At 46.8% G+C, this 21,076-nt stretch overlaps 1 protein-coding gene across 17 annotated transcripts in view; it reads right to left on the bottom strand.

Annotated features, from left to right (window-relative positions):
* Positions 1 to 21,076, bottom strand: part of LOC119458481 (medium-chain acyl-CoA ligase ACSF2, mitochondrial) — a 574,759-nt gene that overhangs the window by 345,096 nt on the left and 208,587 nt on the right. For all 17 annotated transcript variants that reach the window (XR_007468047.1, XR_007468045.1, XM_049671251.1 and 14 more), the window contains 4 exons: positions 15,431 to 15,549; positions 7,941 to 7,988; positions 7,440 to 7,545; positions 2,896 to 2,988 (listed from right to left, as the gene is read on the bottom strand). Coding sequence is in view for 15 of the 17 variants with exons in the window: in XM_049671251.1 (XP_049527208.1) it covers positions 2,896 to 2,988; positions 7,440 to 7,545; positions 7,941 to 7,988; positions 15,431 to 15,549 (366 nt within the window). In the remaining 2 variants the exon portion in view is untranslated. The remainder of the gene's footprint in view (positions 1 to 2,895; positions 2,989 to 7,439; positions 7,546 to 7,940; positions 7,989 to 15,430; positions 15,550 to 21,076) is intronic.

Below are 21,076 nucleotides of genomic sequence, written 5' to 3' on the forward strand. Positions count from 1 at the left end.
ACTAGGCTGATCGCAGAAGCAGCAGTTGAAATGGGAGGTAAGGAACCAAGGCAACGAGTAGGTAAGCTCTCCTAAGTAACAAAGGACCTAATAAAGAAACGCCAAAGCATGAAAGTGTCAAACTCAAGAGATCAGATAGAATTCACTGGACTGTCAAAACTGATCAACAAGAGGAAAGTAAGGGATATTCGGAATTATAACGTGGGAAAGATTGCGGAAGCCGTAAAATATGGACGCAGCCTGAAATCTGTGAGAAGAAAACACGGCATAGGACAAGGCAAGACGTATGCACTGAAAGATAAGCAGGGTGATATCATCAGCAATCTCGATGACATAGTAAATGTAGCGGAAGAATTCAATATTGACCTTTACAGTACCCAGAGCAGCCAAGCTACTTTCATTCGAAGTAGTGATGCGCAGGATATTGAGGCTCAGTGTATAACTATCTAGGAAGTTCGAAGGGCCTTGAAAGACATGACCAGGGTAAAAGCTGCTGGAGAAGATGGAATAACAGTAGATTTAATCAAAGATGGAGCATTTAAGCATGCTTTAAAAGCTTGCGGATCTTTATACGCATGCCTCACGAATTCAAGTTTCGAGTATTCGAGACAGCTGGAAGAACGCCAACCTTAAACTAATTCATAAAAGAGAGATGTTAAAGAATTTAATTATAGACACATTATGTGTAAAATATTCATGAAGATAATTTCCAGTAGAATCAGGGCGACACTTGACTTCAGTCAACCAAGAGAACACGCAGGCTTAAGGAAGGTATATTCTACGATGTATCATGTTCATGTCATCAATTAGAAAATCAAGAAATCTACGGAGTACAATCAACCTCTCTGTATGGCTTTCATATATTATGAAAAGGCATTTGATTCAGTAGAGATACCAGCAGTCATAGAGGCACTGCGCAATCAAGGAGTAGAGGCATACGTGAATATCTTGGCAAATATCTACAAAGATTCCACGGCTACCTTGGTTCTCCACAAGAAAAGCAGAAAGTTACCTATCAAGAAATGGGTCAGTCAAGGAGACATTATCTCTCTAATGCTATTTATTCACTGCCTGCTAGAAATGTATTCATGTCTTTAGACTGGGAAGGCTTAGGACTGAGAATCAACGGCGAATATCTCATCAACCTTCCGTTTGGAGATGATATTGTCCTATTCAGCAACAACGGGGATGAATTAAAACAAATTATGGAGGACCTTAACCGAGAGAGTGTAAGAGTGGGGTTGAAGATTAATATGCAGAACACAAAGAGAATGTTCAATAGCCTGGCAAGGGAACAAGAATTCAGGATCGCCAGTCAGCCTCTAGAGTCTCTAAAGAAGTACGTTTATCTAGGTCATTTACTCAAAAGGGACCTGATCATGAGAAAGAAATTTACAGAAGAATAAAATTGGGTTGCAGTACATACGGCAGGCATTGCCAAATCCTGACTGGGAGCTTACCACTGTCGTTGAAAAGAAACGTGTACAATCATTGCATTCTACCGGTTCTAACACATGGGGCAGAAACTTCGAGGTTAACAAAGAAGCTCGAGAACAAGTAAAGACCACACAAAGAGCGATGGAACGAAAAATGTTAGGCTTAACGTTGAGATACAGGAAGAGAGCGGTGTGGATGAGAGGGCAAACGGGGGTAGCCGATATTATAATTGATATTAAGAGAAAAAAATGGAGCTGTGCAGGCCATGTAATGCGTAGGATGGATACCCGGTGGACGATTAGAGTTACAGAATGGATACCAAGAGAAGGAAAGCGGAATCGAGGACGGCAGAAAACTAGGTGGAGTGATGAAGTTAGGAAATTTGCTGGCGCAAGTTTGCATCAGCTAGCGCAAGACAGGGGTAATTGTAAATCGCAGGGAGAGGCCTTCGTCCTGCAGAGGACATCAATATAGGCTGCTGCTGCTGCTGAAGACGACAAAGACAACTTCGGCCACTAGGTATCTGTTCTAAAGAACTTGCTGCTGGCTGGTCTATTGGACAATGTAGGTTACTGTGTATGGTTCCGCTGGGTATTTCTCGAACATACAACTTCTGCACGGGGTGTCTTCAACTGGGTATGTACCAATGGCTTTTAGCCCATACTTGGCCAATCCGCCAAAACGGACGTGCCACTGTGACACAATTGGTATCAAACTCAAAATGCGTTTAAATATTTCTCCTAATTATTTTTACGTGAACCACTCATCAACAGTCTTCCCTCGACAAATATCGTACACCATCTCCGTCTTCATGACGCAGGCAGCTAACAGCTGCAGCCGACGAGACTCTTTTTTTTTATTTCCCTACTGCTGCTTCTTGGCTAACTCAAATTACTTTCCGTCATTTACATTCCAGTGCTGCGTATGATCTGCGAGTTTTGATTACTACGGCTTTTGTCATCACGGTAAAGTGCGAGCTCCTATTGTGTACAACAATTTTTTTGCACCCATGTACCCAGTAACACGATAATCGCCACTCTCCTTGTGATGGTTAATGTTACGCCGCCATTTCTTTATAAAATGTTCAGACTTCAAAGAACAGGGTAAAATTGATCATGGTGCAAAAACCTTATAGCAGTACCTGAGTATGCAGGGGTATGTGTCTAAGCACAAACGGATGATTATTTAGTGTGATGGTGAATCCACCAAAGTTATGAAATAGATATGTGATGCAATGCGCCAGTCGGCTTCGTAACCGCCCTCCTTTCATTTTTAGTAATTCGAGTGAACTACTTCTGGAAAGACTATATCCGAGAGCGTACATAAAGTCACCAGAAAATCATTTGAACGCGATTACGGCTAACATATTATCGAAATAGCGAATGCAGGTGTCTCAGAACCACATTGTTTCGATTCAGTTTGTAGTGCAGCAGAAGCTCTAATGTGCCAAATGCTTACCTCTCTGAAGTTGTTCCTGAAGTGGTATGCCACAACATTGTTGACGAAGTTGTGATGACTGAGTGCAGCAGCCTTTGGAGACCCGGTTGTTCCCTGCAAACATAAACCGGGGATGTTATGTCATCAGCAACTGGTGCTCCTGAAGTGGGGAGCTGGAAGCAACTGCGGACTGTGGAAGTGCTTTCTTTGTGTATATTTCTTTGCATGGCTAGCGAATGCTTCAGTAATGGTATTATAAGGGCGTAGAATCGTTTGTGCGGTTATTTATTGCAGAAAATTCAATAAAGTTGTCAATTTGGAATGGTGGGTGTCTGCTGAAAGTCAGAAGCTATAGGCATCGATTTCTGAAAAAGCAACAACATTAACTACAATACGCGAGCGACAAAGTCATTCAGAGTCTCAGCCCTGTGCTCGTTTAAAGAATTTTTAACAAAATACTTTCTAATTGCACTTTGTAAAACACGATGACAATCTTAAGGTCATGAAATAAAAGTCCAAGTTTTGGTCGACAGGCAAAGCATTGATTGCGATAGCAAATTTTTAGAAAGCTGAATAAGGTTAGTCCTCTTATAAGGTGCATAAGCTGCTGCAAACATTCCCTTACGAACTAAATTAACAAAGCAAAGGGTTGGTTCGGGCTAGATGGTAATCCGTATTTAATACTGTTTTTGTACATTCTGCGCTAAAACAGTAATAAGTATAAATTACCAAATCCGTTGTCACGCATGGAAAGACAAACATAAACACATCTCGTTCGAAGACCGCGGACACTCGCCGTCAGAACGCTGGCCGGATCAAGAGCGGCAGCAGCGGCAAGCGAATTCACCTTCGTGCTGCCTCTCGTTTCAACGCGGGCTAGGCGCACGAGAAGGCGTCAGCTACGTCCTGCCGGTCAGCCCTCGACCCCAGCGCAGATTGCCTCCAAGCCGCGCTCAACCACCTCAGCTAAAGTAGAAGAGGAGATGCACACTGACATGCCCCCTCCCCCCACTTCTTAGCGCACATCTCCCTAATCTAACGCACATCTCCCCGCTAGTGCCCTCCTTTGGGGACGTGAAGACGGCGCCCACCCTCCCCGCCTTCCTTCCTTGCGAGCGCGAGAAGGCACCGCCGCATCAAGCCATCATACTTCTCGGCTCACATTCGCAAGCCTTCGCTCGCATCTACAGCATACATCGCGCGGCCGCGATTTTACAGCACTTGGAGTTTATACAGAACATCACGGCGGCGACGACGGCGAAAATTGAGTGTCCTTATAATTGATATCGTAATAACGGCGAAGTATGAAGGGGATAGGCTCGCTAAACAGAGCATTCGTTTGTGCCTTTACTAAGCGCTTTAGAAGATTGAGGATCAAATTTTTTGATCAGGTGATTTTGATTTTTCTGGCATCAATATGATAGCAGTGAAGACTTTTGCGCTTTCTGTGTATAGCTCATCGACTGGCCAACGACGGTGATTTGTGTTGCTGTTTTTGTTGCCGCGGAGTTTCGTATACATTTACTCCCACTGTGCGCTACGTCAGATGCGCTGGACGCTGGGATGTGACAATTGTTTAGGGCTCGTTAGGTACTGATTGATTGAAGTACCTGATTGATTAGGCCTGGAAAACAATTTCCTTACGAACACATTGCATGTATTGCGGCTAACAGCACCGCTAGTGCTCAGTGCTTGATCTGATAGTGACTTACATCATCAGGGTAAAAAAAGAAAACTGGCAGTATCGCCGGAAGGGCGAAGCACTGACTGCGAAAGCAATGTTTTGCGATGCGCTTAAACTTCTCAGACGGAGTTCAAACTCTACGCGGATCCGACCAAAGCGGACGCGACATGCGCGGGTGTCCCAAACCTTCTGGCACAATGAAAAGCTTTAACCCGCCATGTAGGGCCTGTAATTACATCGCACCGGTGTCACTACGCTGCCCGTGAAGAGCCGCCCCAGTAAGATTACATCACTTTCAGGTTTGAGCACTGATACTGTTTTGTACTTTTAATATTTAATAGTCTGAGGAGACTTAAGAATAAAGGCATGCGCTGTGAATGTTTTTTTTTTTTGCATGACATTTGTATGCGCGGGCTGCCATTCTCGAAATTTTGAATAATAATTTAGCCAAGAGTGTAAGACCTGCTATGGGCAACTTTAGTGACTGAACAATGTTGGAATATAACCTGCACATACAGCATGCATAAGCATATAGCATACATATATCTAAATGTATGCAGAGTCCCACGGCAACGCGAAATTCGCCTTGAGTGTCCATATAATGGCTATCGCAAGGCGAACAATTAAAAAAAACAAATACTAGGACGGCATAATTCATTAAAAAAATAAAAGGTAAGTCTTTCAGTTTTGTCGTCTTGATCCGCCGGTATGCATGTTTATTCATTAAGGAAATGATGTACTGCATTTCTATTTGAGTCTTGTCGCGTCTAATAACATTGTGTATACTCAATTTCTATTTTCGGAAGTCATTTTTCTTCTGATTTGTTGTGCAGTAACATATTCCATAAGTTATCTTGAAATTTGTTACAATTCTTAACTGTGGTACTAGAGCATTGCCCAGAGCCCATAAATATTTCGAATGTAAACAATAAGCACGTATCGCGAGGATCACTTTTGAAACATTGTTTAGATTGAGCAACATGCATATAAAGAATTTCCGTGACATTTTTACGGCGGGATATTGTGCAAGAAAAAAAACTGGCTTCCACGTTTTGAGGCTACTTTAGCAACACAGAAAGACTAAAACTATCAGGCAACGCTGTTGAATCGCAACGAATAATGTAAAAATAAAATCGTCGGCCCTTCCACTCCGTGAAGATGGCTAATCAGTGAAGCTGATACGTGCGGCCCCGGTGTTTATTACTGGGTTAATCCCGAGGCTTCATTAAAGTATTTCTCAATTATGAGGCACACACACGTTCGGATGCAACGGAGAGAACGACGTCATTGAGGGTATGCTTGCAGAGCGTCGTTGTCGTGTGCGTTCGAAGTCTCGAGTTTGCTCGGCGACATGGTTAGCAGGCGCTTGCGATTCTTCGAAATTAAATTGCCTCAAAATTAAATCTGTTCGTTACGTAAGACAATGAATGGCTATGCTCCCTTCAGCAAAAGATCATTCCCCCGTAAACCCCCCACCCCCGTTACGGCGACAGTAAAGTCCCTAGATATTTTTTTGCTTGCTAAGCGAACCCTTCCGAACTGGCAGAATATTCAGTGCTTTTTTCATAATTCCTATGGTGTCACAATAATTGCATTGCGAGAAGCTCTCCGTTGAGTTTCATAAGCAACTATATGGCGGTAAGAGGCACCTGCTAATTTGCCTTCCTGCTTTAGGACATGGTATCTTTCTCTCACGGCACAAGAGATAAATATGGCGCTCGAGTCTACGCTGGCCGCTCGCAACACGCTTCATCAGCATTATAATCATGGGTAGAACAAATATTTGTCTACACTTCGTCCATTTCGCTTTCGAATAACATCAGAGTACGTGCGTTACCTAATAAGGTCACATAAAAATTTATGTATCAAATGATTAGCCTCGTTTTATCTTCTAGTTACTACCAGCCTATTATGTTGAGAAGATTAAAAATCTAGCCCAGAACTTAGCGCCGGCAACTCTCTGAGTATGCGATGGCATACTTAGAATGTGATAGCTATAATGTCTCGACAGCCGCGCGTGCCACGGGCGACATTGCACACTCATTTATCGGAGTGACGTTTCTAGACATCTTATCTCCTGTGAACTTGTGATTGAATGCATACTCTGACTCGCTCCTGCACGCTCACCATACCCCAAGTTTGCTGTTAGATAGCTCCAAAGAGGGTGAAGTGCGCCTATGAGTCCACAAAGAAATGCATGATCGGTGGTGAGATCCAACGTCTGTCTTTCACCACAGCAGCCCAATGCTATAATCAATCGACCACGATCGCACGCATGTTTATCTCGTGTTAAAGCCGGTCTCTGAAACGTCTGGCGCGTGCATCAAGTGCGAGTTTCTCAAATTATTCCCTCATGCCAGCTATCGCTTCGAGACGCTGTGTTAGGATGCACTTCCTTCGAGATTGAGCCATATTTTTCGTGAGATGGAGAACTACAATACAGTGTGGCTGAGGTTCACTTGTATTGCTATTGCATTAAGATAAATAAATCGCTAAATATCCAAATAAACTGGCCACCCCAGTGTGGGTTTCACTATCCAAAAGCCCTCCAGATCTAGAGTCATGCATGGTAACAACTATGGATACAGTTTTGTGAAACTGTAATTTCACAACGGAAGTTCAATCAATACAAACGCTTCAATTCTTTAAAGAAAGTTTTGCAACCAGCGCGCAAGAGAGTCGAACCACACTGCTGAACACAGCTGAAGCCCAAAAATCACTTAAACAAGCGTCACTTTACTTTTTTCAGCTAAACAATCCCAAATTATAAAACGATTCATCTGCTGTTGACCATTATTATGGCAGCTAAAAGAATGGAGCGCCAGGCTTCCATTTGTTAATTTTATTGCGAAACCGTATCTGTACTATAGGCTATACTCACCGAGGTAAACAGTATGGTGAAAGGGTCGTCCATGCTCACTTTGTCCTGAGCTTCGCGCAGTTCGGCCTCTCCACTCTGCATTAGCTCACACAAAGAAATGCAACCTCTGAAAAGAAAAGCCGACGCACCAGAAACAACGATCTTAAACGAACTTGCAGAGCAATATATGAGATATTACGCTGCTTCAAAGGAACCTCACGTGCATCATAGTTATTGCACAAACGCGTCCATCCTTTTACGGCGAATTGTGATGCCATACACGCGATAAATTAAGATATTTTTTCTTGAAATCCCACTATCCACAAAAACGCCGTAACGGATTATTGGTGCACATGCAGCACTGAATGTAGGTGAAAATTACAAAATAAGTATTCGACATTTTATATGTATAGTGCACCTCCAACACAGGTACGAATAACTGATATGAAAGACACGGGGATGCCAAATATACGTTTCTTGGTGTATCCTGTGTTCAATTCTGTGCTCTGCATCTGTACTTACGGCGCTTTTTGGTCACCATCCGCTATGACGGCTTTTAAGAATGGATATCTGAAATAAAATGAAAAAAAAAGAACATCAAACACGATTTTATATTTCAGCAAGGCGAGATGAGCGAACATAGCTTTGAGGGAGTACTGGACAGTGATGCTCCCCGAGTCGACATAGTCGACTGGCCTTGGTAGCAACAAAATCATGACGCTCACCATGAGAACGACTCGCTTGAGGGAATCAGCTGAACGAATGAATAACTTGTAGTCCACACAATGGAGTTAGGTTTTCGTAACTGGGCTTTGCCAAACCGTTCGACTAATCCTGTCACCAACGTAGCTGACTGACCAGAGGTTCGCGACTTCAAAAATCCTAAAGCGTTCGACGTAATTAGTTTGGTTTAGGCAAGGAAAGCGTTCGTAGCGCAAAATTCAGCCAATAAATGGAGCGAAGCCTTCGTAGTATCCAAATAATTACAAACAGAGAGATCTAGGCCGCCGATATGGATAGTGCTATTAACAATAAATAATATCTGAGGAACCTTATCAGCTGCCTGGAAGGCGGGACCTGTTTATTCTATTTTATTATTGATAAGAAAAAGCGGCTCAGATAAAAAAAAAGGCCTTCCCACAATCTTTTAAAAGCCTTTTAGGGCCCTACAGTTCCAACTGTTTATAGTTAGAACTGTGCAGACTAGAATGACGTTCCCCATCAGATTGCAGCTATCACCTGTTAAACAGGATTCACGGAGCACATTACTACTAATTCTATATCTCAAAAAAAAAACACCAACATCTTGTCACTTTGTGCCACTGCCAAATCGACCTCCCCATCGTAGACACTTAAAGAAATGTTGGTCGATGGAGATATTGATGTTTGCACAAACCATGCTCAGGGGCCAATGAATGATCTCGTAAGGAAAACTGGTATTTTATCTTTTCTCTCAATTCTTGCAATTGCAACCATTAAATTCCATTCACATGATTCACGTGATTGTCGCGTGTTCTATAGCATAAACAACTACAACTACCATTGCATAAACCAATGCTGGTGCTATTTCTTGTGCAAGTTAACTTTCTTGGAGCCTGAACTCTCAAAAGGGTCCGGATCTGTAGCGTCTAAGGTTAGTTATTTGCTGAAATTTTGTTTTATCTTACGTCACTTTTTATATAGATGAAGTGATGGGGAAAATTAACTGTTTGTTAATGCGATACTTTCTTTGCATACCCTCCCGAGTTTGAAGTGGCTGCTGCTGTGACGGTCAGTATCTTGCCGGGTGATAATATATATATATATATATATATATATATATATATATATATATATATGTGTGTGTGTGTGTGTGTGTGTGTGTGTTTGTGTGTCCTGGCTACAAACCGTTCAGTTGGATCCTCGACTTTCTCGTCTGCTCCGTGCGCTTTTCCCCAAAACGCTATGTGGCATTATACATATATATATTGTTACGAGACTGCGCGCAATGGGATAAAGATGACGTTGACATTTGGGTAAAGAAGACGACGATTGAAGAGCTTGTCTTTCCGCCATCTTGGCAGTGCTACAGCTCGCTGTATATATTTTGTAAATATATTTTCAGTTATGCCGTTTCCCGTTACATTTTGGTGGAAGTGCTGGGGTACTACTCAAGACGGAACTCCGCAGCGGACGTGTCCTGGCAAGTTCCACCATGTCAACAGGCGGGGATATTGCTTCAACCGCAACACCGGCACCCCAGCCAGTGATCTTGATCGAAACCCGCGACCCAGGATCTTTTTGCGGCACCGACAACGTCGACGTTGATGACTGGATTAGGAATTACGAGCACGTCACAACCATCAATCGGTGGGACCCGACAGTGACACTCGCTAATGTCGGTTTCTACCTCAGTGGGACAGCGTGTGTCTGGTTTGACACTCACGAAACGGAGCTGACCAGCTGGGATCTATGTAAGCAGAAGCTTCGTGACCTATTTGGCAAACCAATTGGCCGCCAGAGCGCCGCTTCGAAATATCTCTCCTGTCGCGCCCAATCTCCCACGGAGTCGTACGTGTCGTACATCCTTGACGTTATCGCCCTTTGCCGCCGAGTTGATGCCACCATGACCGAGGCGGACAAAGTAAGTCACGTCCTGAAAGGCATTGCTGATCATGCTTTCAACTTGCTGGTCTTTAAGGCCTGCTCGACCGTTGAAGACATTATCAAGGAATGCCGGCGTTTTGAAGCACTGAAGAGTCGCCGCATCGCCCAACAGTTCATGCAGCTTCCAAACACGGCCGCTACATCATCCTGCGCGGACGTTGAGCCGCCCAATCAGCAACCGACCACTGATAGCCTTGTCCGCATTGTTCGTCGTGAAATTGAGGCAGGCGTCGCCACCTTCCTATTTCGCACGCCCTTCCGACGATTCCCGGCCGACAGTCTCTTTAATCCAAGCCGTCATGAGGCAAGAGCTAGGCTAACGCAGGACTCCAGCCTGTTGCATCCCTGCCTCAACCTCGGGTCAGTTCTGTTCTTCCGCCTTACAGAAATACAGCAACGTTGCGCCGCTATCGTGATCCGGCCCAGTGGAGAACCCAGGACGATAAGCCCATATGTTTTCCTTGCCACGGCGTTGGACATATTTCCCGTCACTGCCGGTATCTCTCGCTCATTTTTTGACATTCGCCGCGACGACAATCGGCCCCTGCAGTTTCCCGCTCGTAACAACTCACCGCTCCGAGACGCTCCTGTACCAACCCGCAGCTCCAGCCGTTCACCTTCTCCGCACGATCGTCGTTCCCGGTCACCTCTGCCACGCCGCTATTCATCGCCGCACGCCTCTGGCCGCTCTTACCAGGAAAACTGAGCAATGCAGCTTCCGGAGCTGACGCTGCATTTAACCCACGACCTGCAAAGCCTCTTTTAACCTTGCCCACGCACGAGAACCAACTTGCCGTAGAAGTGGATGGCCTACCCGCTACTGCCCTTATCGACACCGGTGCACATATTTGTATCATGAGCGCTGATCTCCGTGAACGCTTGCACAAAGTGCTAACACCTCCAGAGTCTCGCGCTGTGCGAGTCGCTGACGGCGGAACTCCGGCCGTGCTTGAAATGTGCACCGCAGGCGTGAGCGTCGCTGGCCGCCACACTTCCGTGTTGTTTCATGTTCTTCACCACTGCCCTCATGACGTAATCCTTGGACTCGATTTCTTGACTGACCACTCCGCTGTAATTGACTGCTCGGTCGGTGTCGTTGAACTTGACTGCCCCGCTTCACTAGACGCTCCTGACGTAGTCCACAGGAGCGTCTAGTGAAGCGACAGTCTCTATTGTGCCGAGTTTGTTCGTTTGCCGCCCCAAGCACTCACCTGTATTGTCGCTGTACCTTGCCCCAGTGTACCGGATGGTGACTATGGGGTTACTCCGTCTACTAGTGTCCTTTTTTCGCAGATTTCCTTTCCCCACAGTGTTGTCTGTTGCGACCAACCAGACTTGCCTGCCCCTCTTGAACTTCGGACTCTGTCCTCAAGTTCTTCCTCAAGGCAGAGTTTTGGCCACCCTGTCAGGCTTCATCACTGTCACCTGATCGTACGTCAGAAATTTTGTCCGCCGACGCGCCCACTTCTCCGTCGGTACAGAGCGCTATCACAAATATGATTGCCCCGGCCCTTCTGCCCTCCCAAGTAGACGACCTCCGTCATTTGCTCGTCACATACTCCGACATCTTCAACTTTGACGGCCGTTCCTTAGGTGCAACATCTCTCGTCAAACGTCGCATACATACTGGCGATGCGCCTCCGATTCACCGGCGACCTTATCGCGTGTCACCATCCGAGCGCCAAGTTATTCAACAAGAGGTTGGCAAGATGCTTTCAAAAGGCATTATTGAGCCGTCCGCGAGTCCATGGGCTTCCCCTGTTGTCTTAGTTACAAAGAAAGACAACAGTTGGCGATGTTGCGTTGATTATCGGCATCTCAATAAGATCACAAAGAAGGATGTATATCCTCTTGCACGAATTGATGACGCTCTGGATTGCCTTCACGGCGCGACCTATTGTTCATCCATCGACCTGCGCTCTGGTTACTGGCAGGTCGCCGTGGACGACAGGGACCGTGAAAAGACAGCAGTTTGTTACAGCTGACGGCCTCTATCAGTTTAAAGTTATGCCATTTGGCTTATGCAATGCCCCGGCCACGTTCGAGCGAATGATGGACGCGCTGTTGCACAGCTTTAAATGGTATATCTGCCTGTGCTACCTGGACGACGTGATCGTGTTCTCCCCGACATTTGCCACACACCTCACACGTCTTTCATCCATCCTGTCGGTGTTTCGTGCGGCTGGACTACAACCTAATTCTTCAAAGTGCCGCTTCGGTCGCCGCCAAATTACCATTCTCGGGCATCTCGTCGATTCAAGTGGCGTCCGTCCCGACCCCGCCAAGGTTCGTGCTGTCATCGAGTTCCCTGTACCAACTAGTGCCAAGAATGTTCGGAGCTTTGTGGGCTTGTGCTCGTATTTCCGCCGATTGGGCAGAAATTTTGCAGACATAGGCGTCCACTAACAGATCTTCCCAGAAAAGACGCTCCGTTTTCGTGGGGTTTCGCTCAAGCCATTTTATCACGCTACTCACTACCCCACCGATTCTCGCCCACTTTCATCCGAATGCTCCAACTGAAGTTCGAACGGACGCCAGTGGCTACGGTATTGGTGCTGTTTTAGCCCAATGCCAACGTGGTTGTGACCGAGTTATTGCGTACGCCAGCCGGCTTCTTTCCCCCTGCCGAGCGCAATTATTCCATTACCGAGCGCGAGTGCCTCGCTATTGTTTGGGCAGTTAGCAAATTTCGCCCCTACTTATACGGGCGGCCTTTTACGGTTACCACTGACCACCACGCTCTGTGCTGGCTTTCGAGCCTCAAGGACCTCACTGGGCGTCTAGGTCGCTGGGCTCTACGTCTCCAGGAATTCACGTACACTGTGGTGTACAAGTCTGGCCGACTACACCAAGATGCCGACTGCTTGTCTCGGCACCCCGTTGATGCCCCCGAAGCTACCACGGAGGCTACACCGCCTGGCCTTTTATCGCTCTCCGCTTTCAGCCGCACTGGTGACGAGCAACGGCGGGACACGCCTCTAAATGATATCATCAACGGCCTGCAGTCTGGCTCGTCGGACCGGTCACTTCGCCTGTTTGTCATTGTAAATGGCACATTATATCGCCGTAACATGCACCCCGAGGGACAGGAACTACTACTCGTCGTTCCCGCACACCTTTGGGCGACCCTACTCGAGCAACTGCATGATGTCCCAACAGCCAGCCACCTTGGTGTTTTCAGGACGTAGGACCGTGTACGGTGGCGCTTTTTCTGGCCCGGTCTATACCGTTCTGTTCAACGTTATGTCGCTGCCTGTGCGTCGTGCCAACGCCGGAAAAGGCCATCTCTTCCTCCAGCTGGGCTCCTCCAGCCTATTGACATACCCGCCGAGCCATTTTTTCGTTTTGGCCTCGACCTTCTCGGCCCCTTCCCTCTCTCCACCGCTGGCAATAAATGAATTGCCGTTGCTACGGATTATGCGACCCGTTACGCTATCACAAGACCTATCCCGACCAGTTGCGCTACAGACGTCGCCGACTTCTTGATGCAAGACTTAATTTTACATCACGGCGCTCCTCGTCAGCTTCTCACCGAGCGGGGTCGCTACTTCTTATCTAAAGTCATTGAAGACTTACTTCGTTCTTGTGCCACCAAACACAAACTTACGACTGCATACCACCCCCAAACGAACGGTCTTACTGAACGTCTGAATCGCACTATCACTGAGATGCTCTCTGTGTATGTTTCGTCTGATCACCATGACTGGGACACTGCGCTACCTTTTGTCACCTTTGCCTATAACTCCTCACGCCATGACACCGCCGGCTACTCTCCCTTCTATCTTCTATACGGACGAGAACCAACGCTCCCTTTTGACACACTCATTTCGACCCCTGCCGCACTGCCTCCTGAATACGCGCGCGACGCCATTGCTACAGCAGAAAAGGCACGTCACATGGCCCATCTTCGCCTCTCTGCGTCGCAGTCACGGCAGAAGTTGTTGTACGACGCCCACCACCGGGACGCCCGCTTCAGTGCGGGTGATCTTGTCCTTGTCTGGTCCCCGTCTCGGCGCGTTGACTTTTCTGAAAAACTACTTTCGAGATACTCTGGCACCAATCGCGTCCTGCGACAATTGACATATGTCACTTACGAAATAGCCCCGCTCAATCCTACCACATCTTCTCCTTCCTCAGACGTCGTGCACGTGGCCCGCCTCAAGCCATACCTCGCGTCCACCACCCTGTCTTAGGTGCCGGGTCGGCGCTTTTCCGGCCGGAGGTTAATGTTACGAGACTGCGCGCAACGGGACAAAGATGACGTTGACCATTTGGGTGAAGAAGACGACGATTGAAGAGATTGTCTTTCCGCCATCTGGGCAGTGCTACAACTCGCTGTATAGATTTTGTAAATATATTTTCAGTTACACCGTTTCCCGTGACAATATATATAGGAAGGCTACAAATGCACGCCGAATCCAAGTGCCAGTGCAGAAACCTATACAGTATAAATCTTGTGCGCCGACAACGTATTAGTGCGAGTAAGCCCACCGCTGTTCTACTGAGCAAAAAGAAATGCTGGTTCTCCCGCAATCGAGAGTAGATGTACGCATGAAATGGCTACCATATGGCCTCTTTTTCGGCCTGTGGTGCCGCTCCTTCAACGGCTTTTCTCCTTCCAGCAGTGCAGCGCAATCAGCGTCTCGCGCTATGCTTTTTCTTGTCGCGTCGAAGTTACTCGAACTGGTCGGCTGCAAAGGTGCGGGCAACTCACGGGCCGCTGGCACCAAAAAGAGCACAGACAACCTTGTCTCAGCGCCAAAAGATGACAATGAACTGTATGCTGCCTTTTGAAGGTAGCTATTTGAAATGATAAATAAAAATGCAGCGTACTAGTAGTGACAGCTTGCGTGACATTGTTAACAGACATTAGGAAGAAGTCGGAAGCAATATTTTTTGTAACTTATTTGGGCAGTAACTCAGCTCAACGAGAATCAGCTAGCGCAAGACAGGGAGGAATTGCAGATCGTAGGGAGAGGCCTTCCTCCTGAAGTGGACACAAATTTAGGCTGATGATGATGATGTGCATACTGACAGGGCATGAAAACATTTTAGTGAGGTGCGATTAACAGAAAATCTTTACTGTCTTTTCGACGGCCACTGAATCACGGCTTATAGTGACGGCGATGGAATGCTTAGTCCGATCACTGCTTGTTTGGGGTTAAACCGAACCAGTACATGACGAAACGTTCACCCTGAAGTGATGACCGTCAAGTGCAGACATATAATCGCCCCAGAGAAGGATCATTTTGAAGAGTTGCTTCGGGCAATAAATCTTGCGGCAATAAATCAATGCAGCAAAAGCAGCGTGAGTCGCCATACCAACTTGCGCTGAGAAGTATCAGTATTTTCGTTTAGCTTCTTACTTTGCGCAGTTGAGCTGTCCAGGCTTGGAATCTCTGAGCTCCGGGATCAGCATGGATATCATCTCGTAATAATTAGACCGCTTGAATGGTTGTGCAATGAAGAGGCCCTTGAAGCCCACCTGTGGTAAAGACCAACACAATGGCCAGAACAAATGAAAAAAGTGGCTCAGCGGCTAATCAATGATGGTATTTTTCTATAACGTGCGTTCTAGCTGACGCCTAAGATCCCTGACGAAGACGGTCGCGTTAATATGAACTTCGAATGACAAAATGCCCATGTAATGACATTTCAATGTGCATTCAGACAAGCGAAAATGAGAGCTTTTCTGGAATCCTTATCCGCCAGCGTTTTGATCACGCCAGCGTTTTAACAGTGGTTGTCTGCGGTCATTGAGGGTGGTCTATTCATGTTTGCTTGTGCGCGCTGACACCATGCTTGTTCATTCAGTTAGTAAGCGAATCTGTCCAAGTTTATGCAGCGGATAAAGCTACTATTCTTACTCCGTATGGCTCTCTACTAATTTGCTATCGCAATGGATGCTTCGCCTTTCGGGCGAAACTGCGCCATTTTTTGAAAATATCTAGCGCGAGAAACACGAGCTACATGGCCTTCATTCTTACCAAGACGAAACCGCAAAGAGAGAGCGAGAGAAGAAAGGCAGGGAGGTTAACCAGAGGCGAGTTTCCGGTTTGCTACCCCGCACTGGGGTGAGGATATAGGGGTTGGATAGAAACCGCAAAGGTGGACACAAGGATAGTGGGAAAAACGTACCACGCAGCTCCGCAGAGAAAAGTTCCTGTCATGCACGCCACCACCAGGCTATGTAAATTTCAGTTTCTTAGCACTGTGGCGGCATTCTCATAGTTAAATGAGCCGTATTGAGGAATTGTTCTCCTTGTTACTAGATACTAGAGTAGCAATTGAATTTATTTATTCATGTCCCCAGCATACCAGCGTAAGGGTGAGAGTCCCAAGGAGAAAGGCAATATTGATACATCTGCGTTGTATTTCGACCGGTGATCGCTTTAACCCCAAATTTTTCAGATCCTGCGTACAGCGAGAGAGAGAGAGAGATACAAAACTTTATTTTGATTAGGCACGGAGAAGCGTTGATCTCCGTGGTGGGTGGAGCCTTCAGTCCAGGGCCCCAGCGGCGGTGGCAGCACTTTCGGCTCTGGCGATAAGCTTTCGCTGATCCTCCAGTGCCGAGCTGGTCAGCACCATCTCCCACTGCTCGTGCGTTGCGTTTCGATTTGGGGAGTTATTGGGGATATTTTGGCATGCCCATGTGGTGTGGTAGAGGGTAGCTCGCTCTGTACAGAAAGGACAAAGGGGCTGATAAAGGGTGGGGTACATCGCGTGAAGGAGCGTCAGGTGAGGATAGGTGTTGTTCTGGAGTTGCCTCCAAGTCGTGGCTTCAGCTCTGGTGAGGGATGGGTGGGGTGGCGGCATCGTTCTTCTCGAAAGGCGGTAGTGCTGCAGTATATCGTAGTAAGTTTGTAGTGTGTCTGGACTTGGGTCTTCTGGCGTCTCTTGCAGTGCCCGGTTGCAGTGACCTCGGGCTATCGTGTGTGCACGATGGTTTCCGCAGACGCCTTCATGTCCCGGTGTCCAAATTATCGTGGTGCGGGGTATTTCGTTGAGGCGATGTAGAATATCGCATGCGATTTTATGTAGATGGCCGTTCGCGTAGGCTCGACATGCTGACTGACAGTTTGTAAGAATATATAGTTCTTCGTTTTGTCTCGAGGCAGAGATGGCGAGGGCAATAGCGGCCTCTTCGGCTGCGGCGTCGTTCTGCGTACGAACGGAGGCGGATACCAGTTCTTGCTGTCTGTGTCCAGCCACGCTGATTACCATGCCCTCTCCATTCGGGTACATGGCCGCATCTGTCCAGCGAGCAGTTGAGAGAGTGCCGTATCTCCTTTCTATTGTTATCGCTCGTGCTTTTCTCCTGCCCAAGTGATATTCCGGGTGCATGTTACGCGGAACAGGCGCCACCATTATTTGCTCGTGTAGGGACTTGTGGAGTACTTCTTGATTGTTGGTTGTCGCCACAGGGTATTGCAACCTTCGAAGTGTTGCTCTGCCTGTTCTAGTGAGGTTGAGGCGCGTGATTTGCGCATGTCGGTGTGCTTCAATTAGTTCTTCTAAGGTGTTGTGGATGCCCAGGGATAGAAGTTTCATTGTTCCGGTGCCTGGAGGAAGGCTGAGGGCTTGTTTGTACGCTTTCCGCAGTAACACATTTATTTGGGCTTTTTCTGTTGATGTTAAGTTCAAATAAGGTGTCGCGTACGTGACTCTACTGACCATAAGGGCCTGAGTCAAGCGTAATAAGTCTTCTTCCTTCATGCCATGTCTGCGACTGGCAACTCTATTAATCATGCGAGCTACGCTGTAGGCAGTTTGTTTCAGTGCGTTTACAGTGTGGTTATTGCGACCACTATTTTGCATGGAGACACCTAATATGCGGAGTGTTTGGACTATGGGTATAGGTTTTTGGTTTAGGTGTATTTCTATGGCCTCTCTCTCTGTGCTTTTTCTTCTGGACTTCTTTGTGAGAACGAGGAGCTCGGTTTTTTCTGGGGAGCATTCCAGGTTGCACTCTTTGGCGTATTCGGTGACAGCGTCTCCCGCCGCTTGCAGGGCGTCCTGCTGTTCTCCATCCGAGCCTCGAGTTGTCCAAATGGTAATGTCATCCGCATATATTGCGTGACGAAGGTGCGGAATCTTCTCTAGATGCTCTGGGAGGTTTTTCATGGCGACGTTGAAGAGAAAAGGCGATAAGACTGATCCCTGAGGAGTGCCTCTATTTGGAACCTTTTTCTCTTTTGTTCTGAGGGTATCAACGCCTACCGTTGCCGTGCGGTCCGTTAAGAATGCTCGAATGTAGTTATAGATTCGTCTCCGCAATTGAGTTGCGATAAGTTTATTAGGATGGCCTCATGACCTACGTTATCAAATGCGCCTTTAAGGTCCAGTGCGAGTATGCATTGTACATGTGTGGTGACATGGTCCAGTACTTCTTCCTTCAATTGGAGTAGTATGTCTTGAGTCGACAAATGCGGCCTGAACCCGTACATCGTGTCAGGAAAGAAACCCGTGTCATCCACGTGAGGATTCAGGCGATTGAGCACAGCGTTTTCGAAAAGCTTCCCCAGGCACGACGTCAGGGATATGGGTCGCATGTTGCTGAGACCTGGAGGCTTGCCCGGTTTCGGTATTAGTACTATGTGCGCGTGTTTCCATTCATTTGGTAGTTTTCCCGCTTCCCAATGGGTATTAAAGAAAGTCGTTAGGGCTTCTATTGAGTTGTCGTCCAGGTTTCTCAGCATTTTGTTTGTGAGCCCATCCTGTCCGGGTGTTGTGTTTCGAGTTAGGGAGTGAAGCGCTGTCCAGACTTCCGTGGTTTCAAATGGGCGATCTAGGTCTTCATTTGGCTTCCCACTATATTTCGGTATAGATGTTTGGTTCCGTGTGTGATCGCCGATGTATTTTGCCTCTAGCTCTCGCAGAATATCTTCATCCGACCCCGGTTGGTTGCGAAGTATGCGTCTGATTGTGTGCGAGGTTTGTTGCTTGCTTTTGGTTGGGTCCAGTAGGTGTTTTAGGATTGCCCACGTTTTAGACGAGCTGAGCCTTCCGCTCAGGCTGGCGCACATTTGTTGCCAGTTTTGGCGCACCAAGACAGTAGCGTATTCTTCCGCCTGTTGTGTAAGAGAAGCTATGCGCAATTTTAGTTCTCTATTATGTTTTTGTTTGCGCCATCTTTTCAAAAAGCCTCTACGAGCGTCCCACATATGCACGAGATGTGGGTCTCCGTGGTGAGTTGCATCTGCTTTGAGTGTTGCCTGATCGACTCCTTGAGCTCACTCGTCCATTGTTGCAGCGATGTGATATCCTCCTTTTCTCTATTTTGTTGAACTCTCGCTTTACGAAATGCCGTCCAATCCGTCAATAAGATCTGACTGATGCGTTCGCGTGTATGCTTGAGCGAAATGGTAACCTCCAGGATGTGGTGGTCACTACCCAGCGTTTCTTACATATTTCTCCATGTAGCCTTTTCGTGGTTCTTGATCATGGTAAGGTCCGGACATGTGTCCCTTGATACACTATTTCCCACTCTAGTTGGAGAGTCTGGGTCTGTGAGGAGTGTGAGTGCGTGTTTTTGAATGAGCGAGTGGATGTTGTTTCATTTCTTTGAAGTGAGGTTGTAACCCCAAGTCGGATGCATCGCGTTGAAGTCGCCTAGCACAAGCAGCATGTTGTTTTTCGCCTCCTTGAGTGCCGATCTGATGAGGTAATCAAAATTTTCACCACATTTTTTGGTGGGCTATATATGTTTAGGACGAAGACTCTGCGTGCCTTCCTGTCTGCCAGCAGTATTTCTATAAATACGTGGTCAATCTCACTACCATCCAATGTGCGGTCTATTGCCGTCAGCCTGCGGGAGACAAGCACTGCTACCCTTGTATCTGTCTTCGCCATATACGTTTCATATCCGGACATGGTGGGCCTCGTACCTGTTTCCTGTAATGCGATAACCTGCGGTGGAGTTGTTGCGGTTTTTATGTATTGTTGTAGTGTGGCTTTTTTTCTTGAGAAGTTTCTGCAATTCCACTGCCGTGCATGGAGTTCTTGTGCGTGATTCTTGCGCTTACTCGCCATCGTGGGGTAATGGTGCGTTCTCCATGGACCTATCCAGATCCTCGACGCTTGAGTTCGCTTTGGGCTTCTTTCTTTTCTTTCCTTTAACAGGAAGATTGTCCGCTAGCTGCTCGCGGAAGGCGAGAAGCTGTTCCTGAAGTTTTTCGTGGAGGAAAAGTTGAAGTTGCTGCATCTGACGCTGTTCCTGCAGCTGCAGCTGTTGTTGTAGTTTTTGCGACAGGGAAGTTTCCATCTGGTGAAACATTTCGACGGATGCGTACAGCGAGGAAACGCTTTCAAGTGTCAGAGCTTTCGTCAATAAGTTGGCAATTCAAAGTGTGAGACGGACCCATGGTCACATTTACTTGCAGTCACGACTTGCCGCGGATACACGAGTGCATTCTAGAGCCGATGCCAGCACAACCGACTGCTCTAGAATATGCAATGATGGATGTAAAAAAACGGTGGATGCTCTCAAAAAGTGCGATTTTAATTTTGTGTCCATTGATCATACTCCCCGCTATCGGTCTAAGTGCTGCTTGGGTTTCAATCCTCAAGTTCGTCTTCAAGGCACTTTTCGTGCTTAATTTATTTGTCACCAGACTGCTTTCCTTGACATCTCTCATCTATGTGCCAATATAAACAAATAAAAATGTAGTCATCGTTCACTTCAACTTCAACGTTTTCTAATAGTTGGACCTGACAAAAACTTGTCGAAAGAGAAAGCCTTGTAATGAAAAAAAAATTTCGGGCACCCTGCATTTCAGAAATAAATTAGTGCATTGTGTTAACAAAATGAACGTATTATTCGGACGCACAGGAAAAGAAGGCAGAGCTGATGATGATCCACTTAGATGTTCGACACAGTTATCTCTTTTGCCATCTGAGTTGAACCTTAATCAGCGAAAGTAGTCAACAGATGCTCTCTAAGGTTAGCAGAAGCTAAATTAAGGAATATCAAATTGAGTGAAGCTACAGAGGAGCATTATATTCACCAT

Source organism: Dermacentor silvarum, chromosome 7, assembly GCF_013339745.2.
Source record: "Dermacentor silvarum isolate Dsil-2018 chromosome 7, BIME_Dsil_1.4, whole genome shotgun sequence".
Lineage (NCBI taxonomy): Eukaryota > Metazoa > Arthropoda > Arachnida > Ixodida > Ixodidae > Dermacentor > Dermacentor silvarum.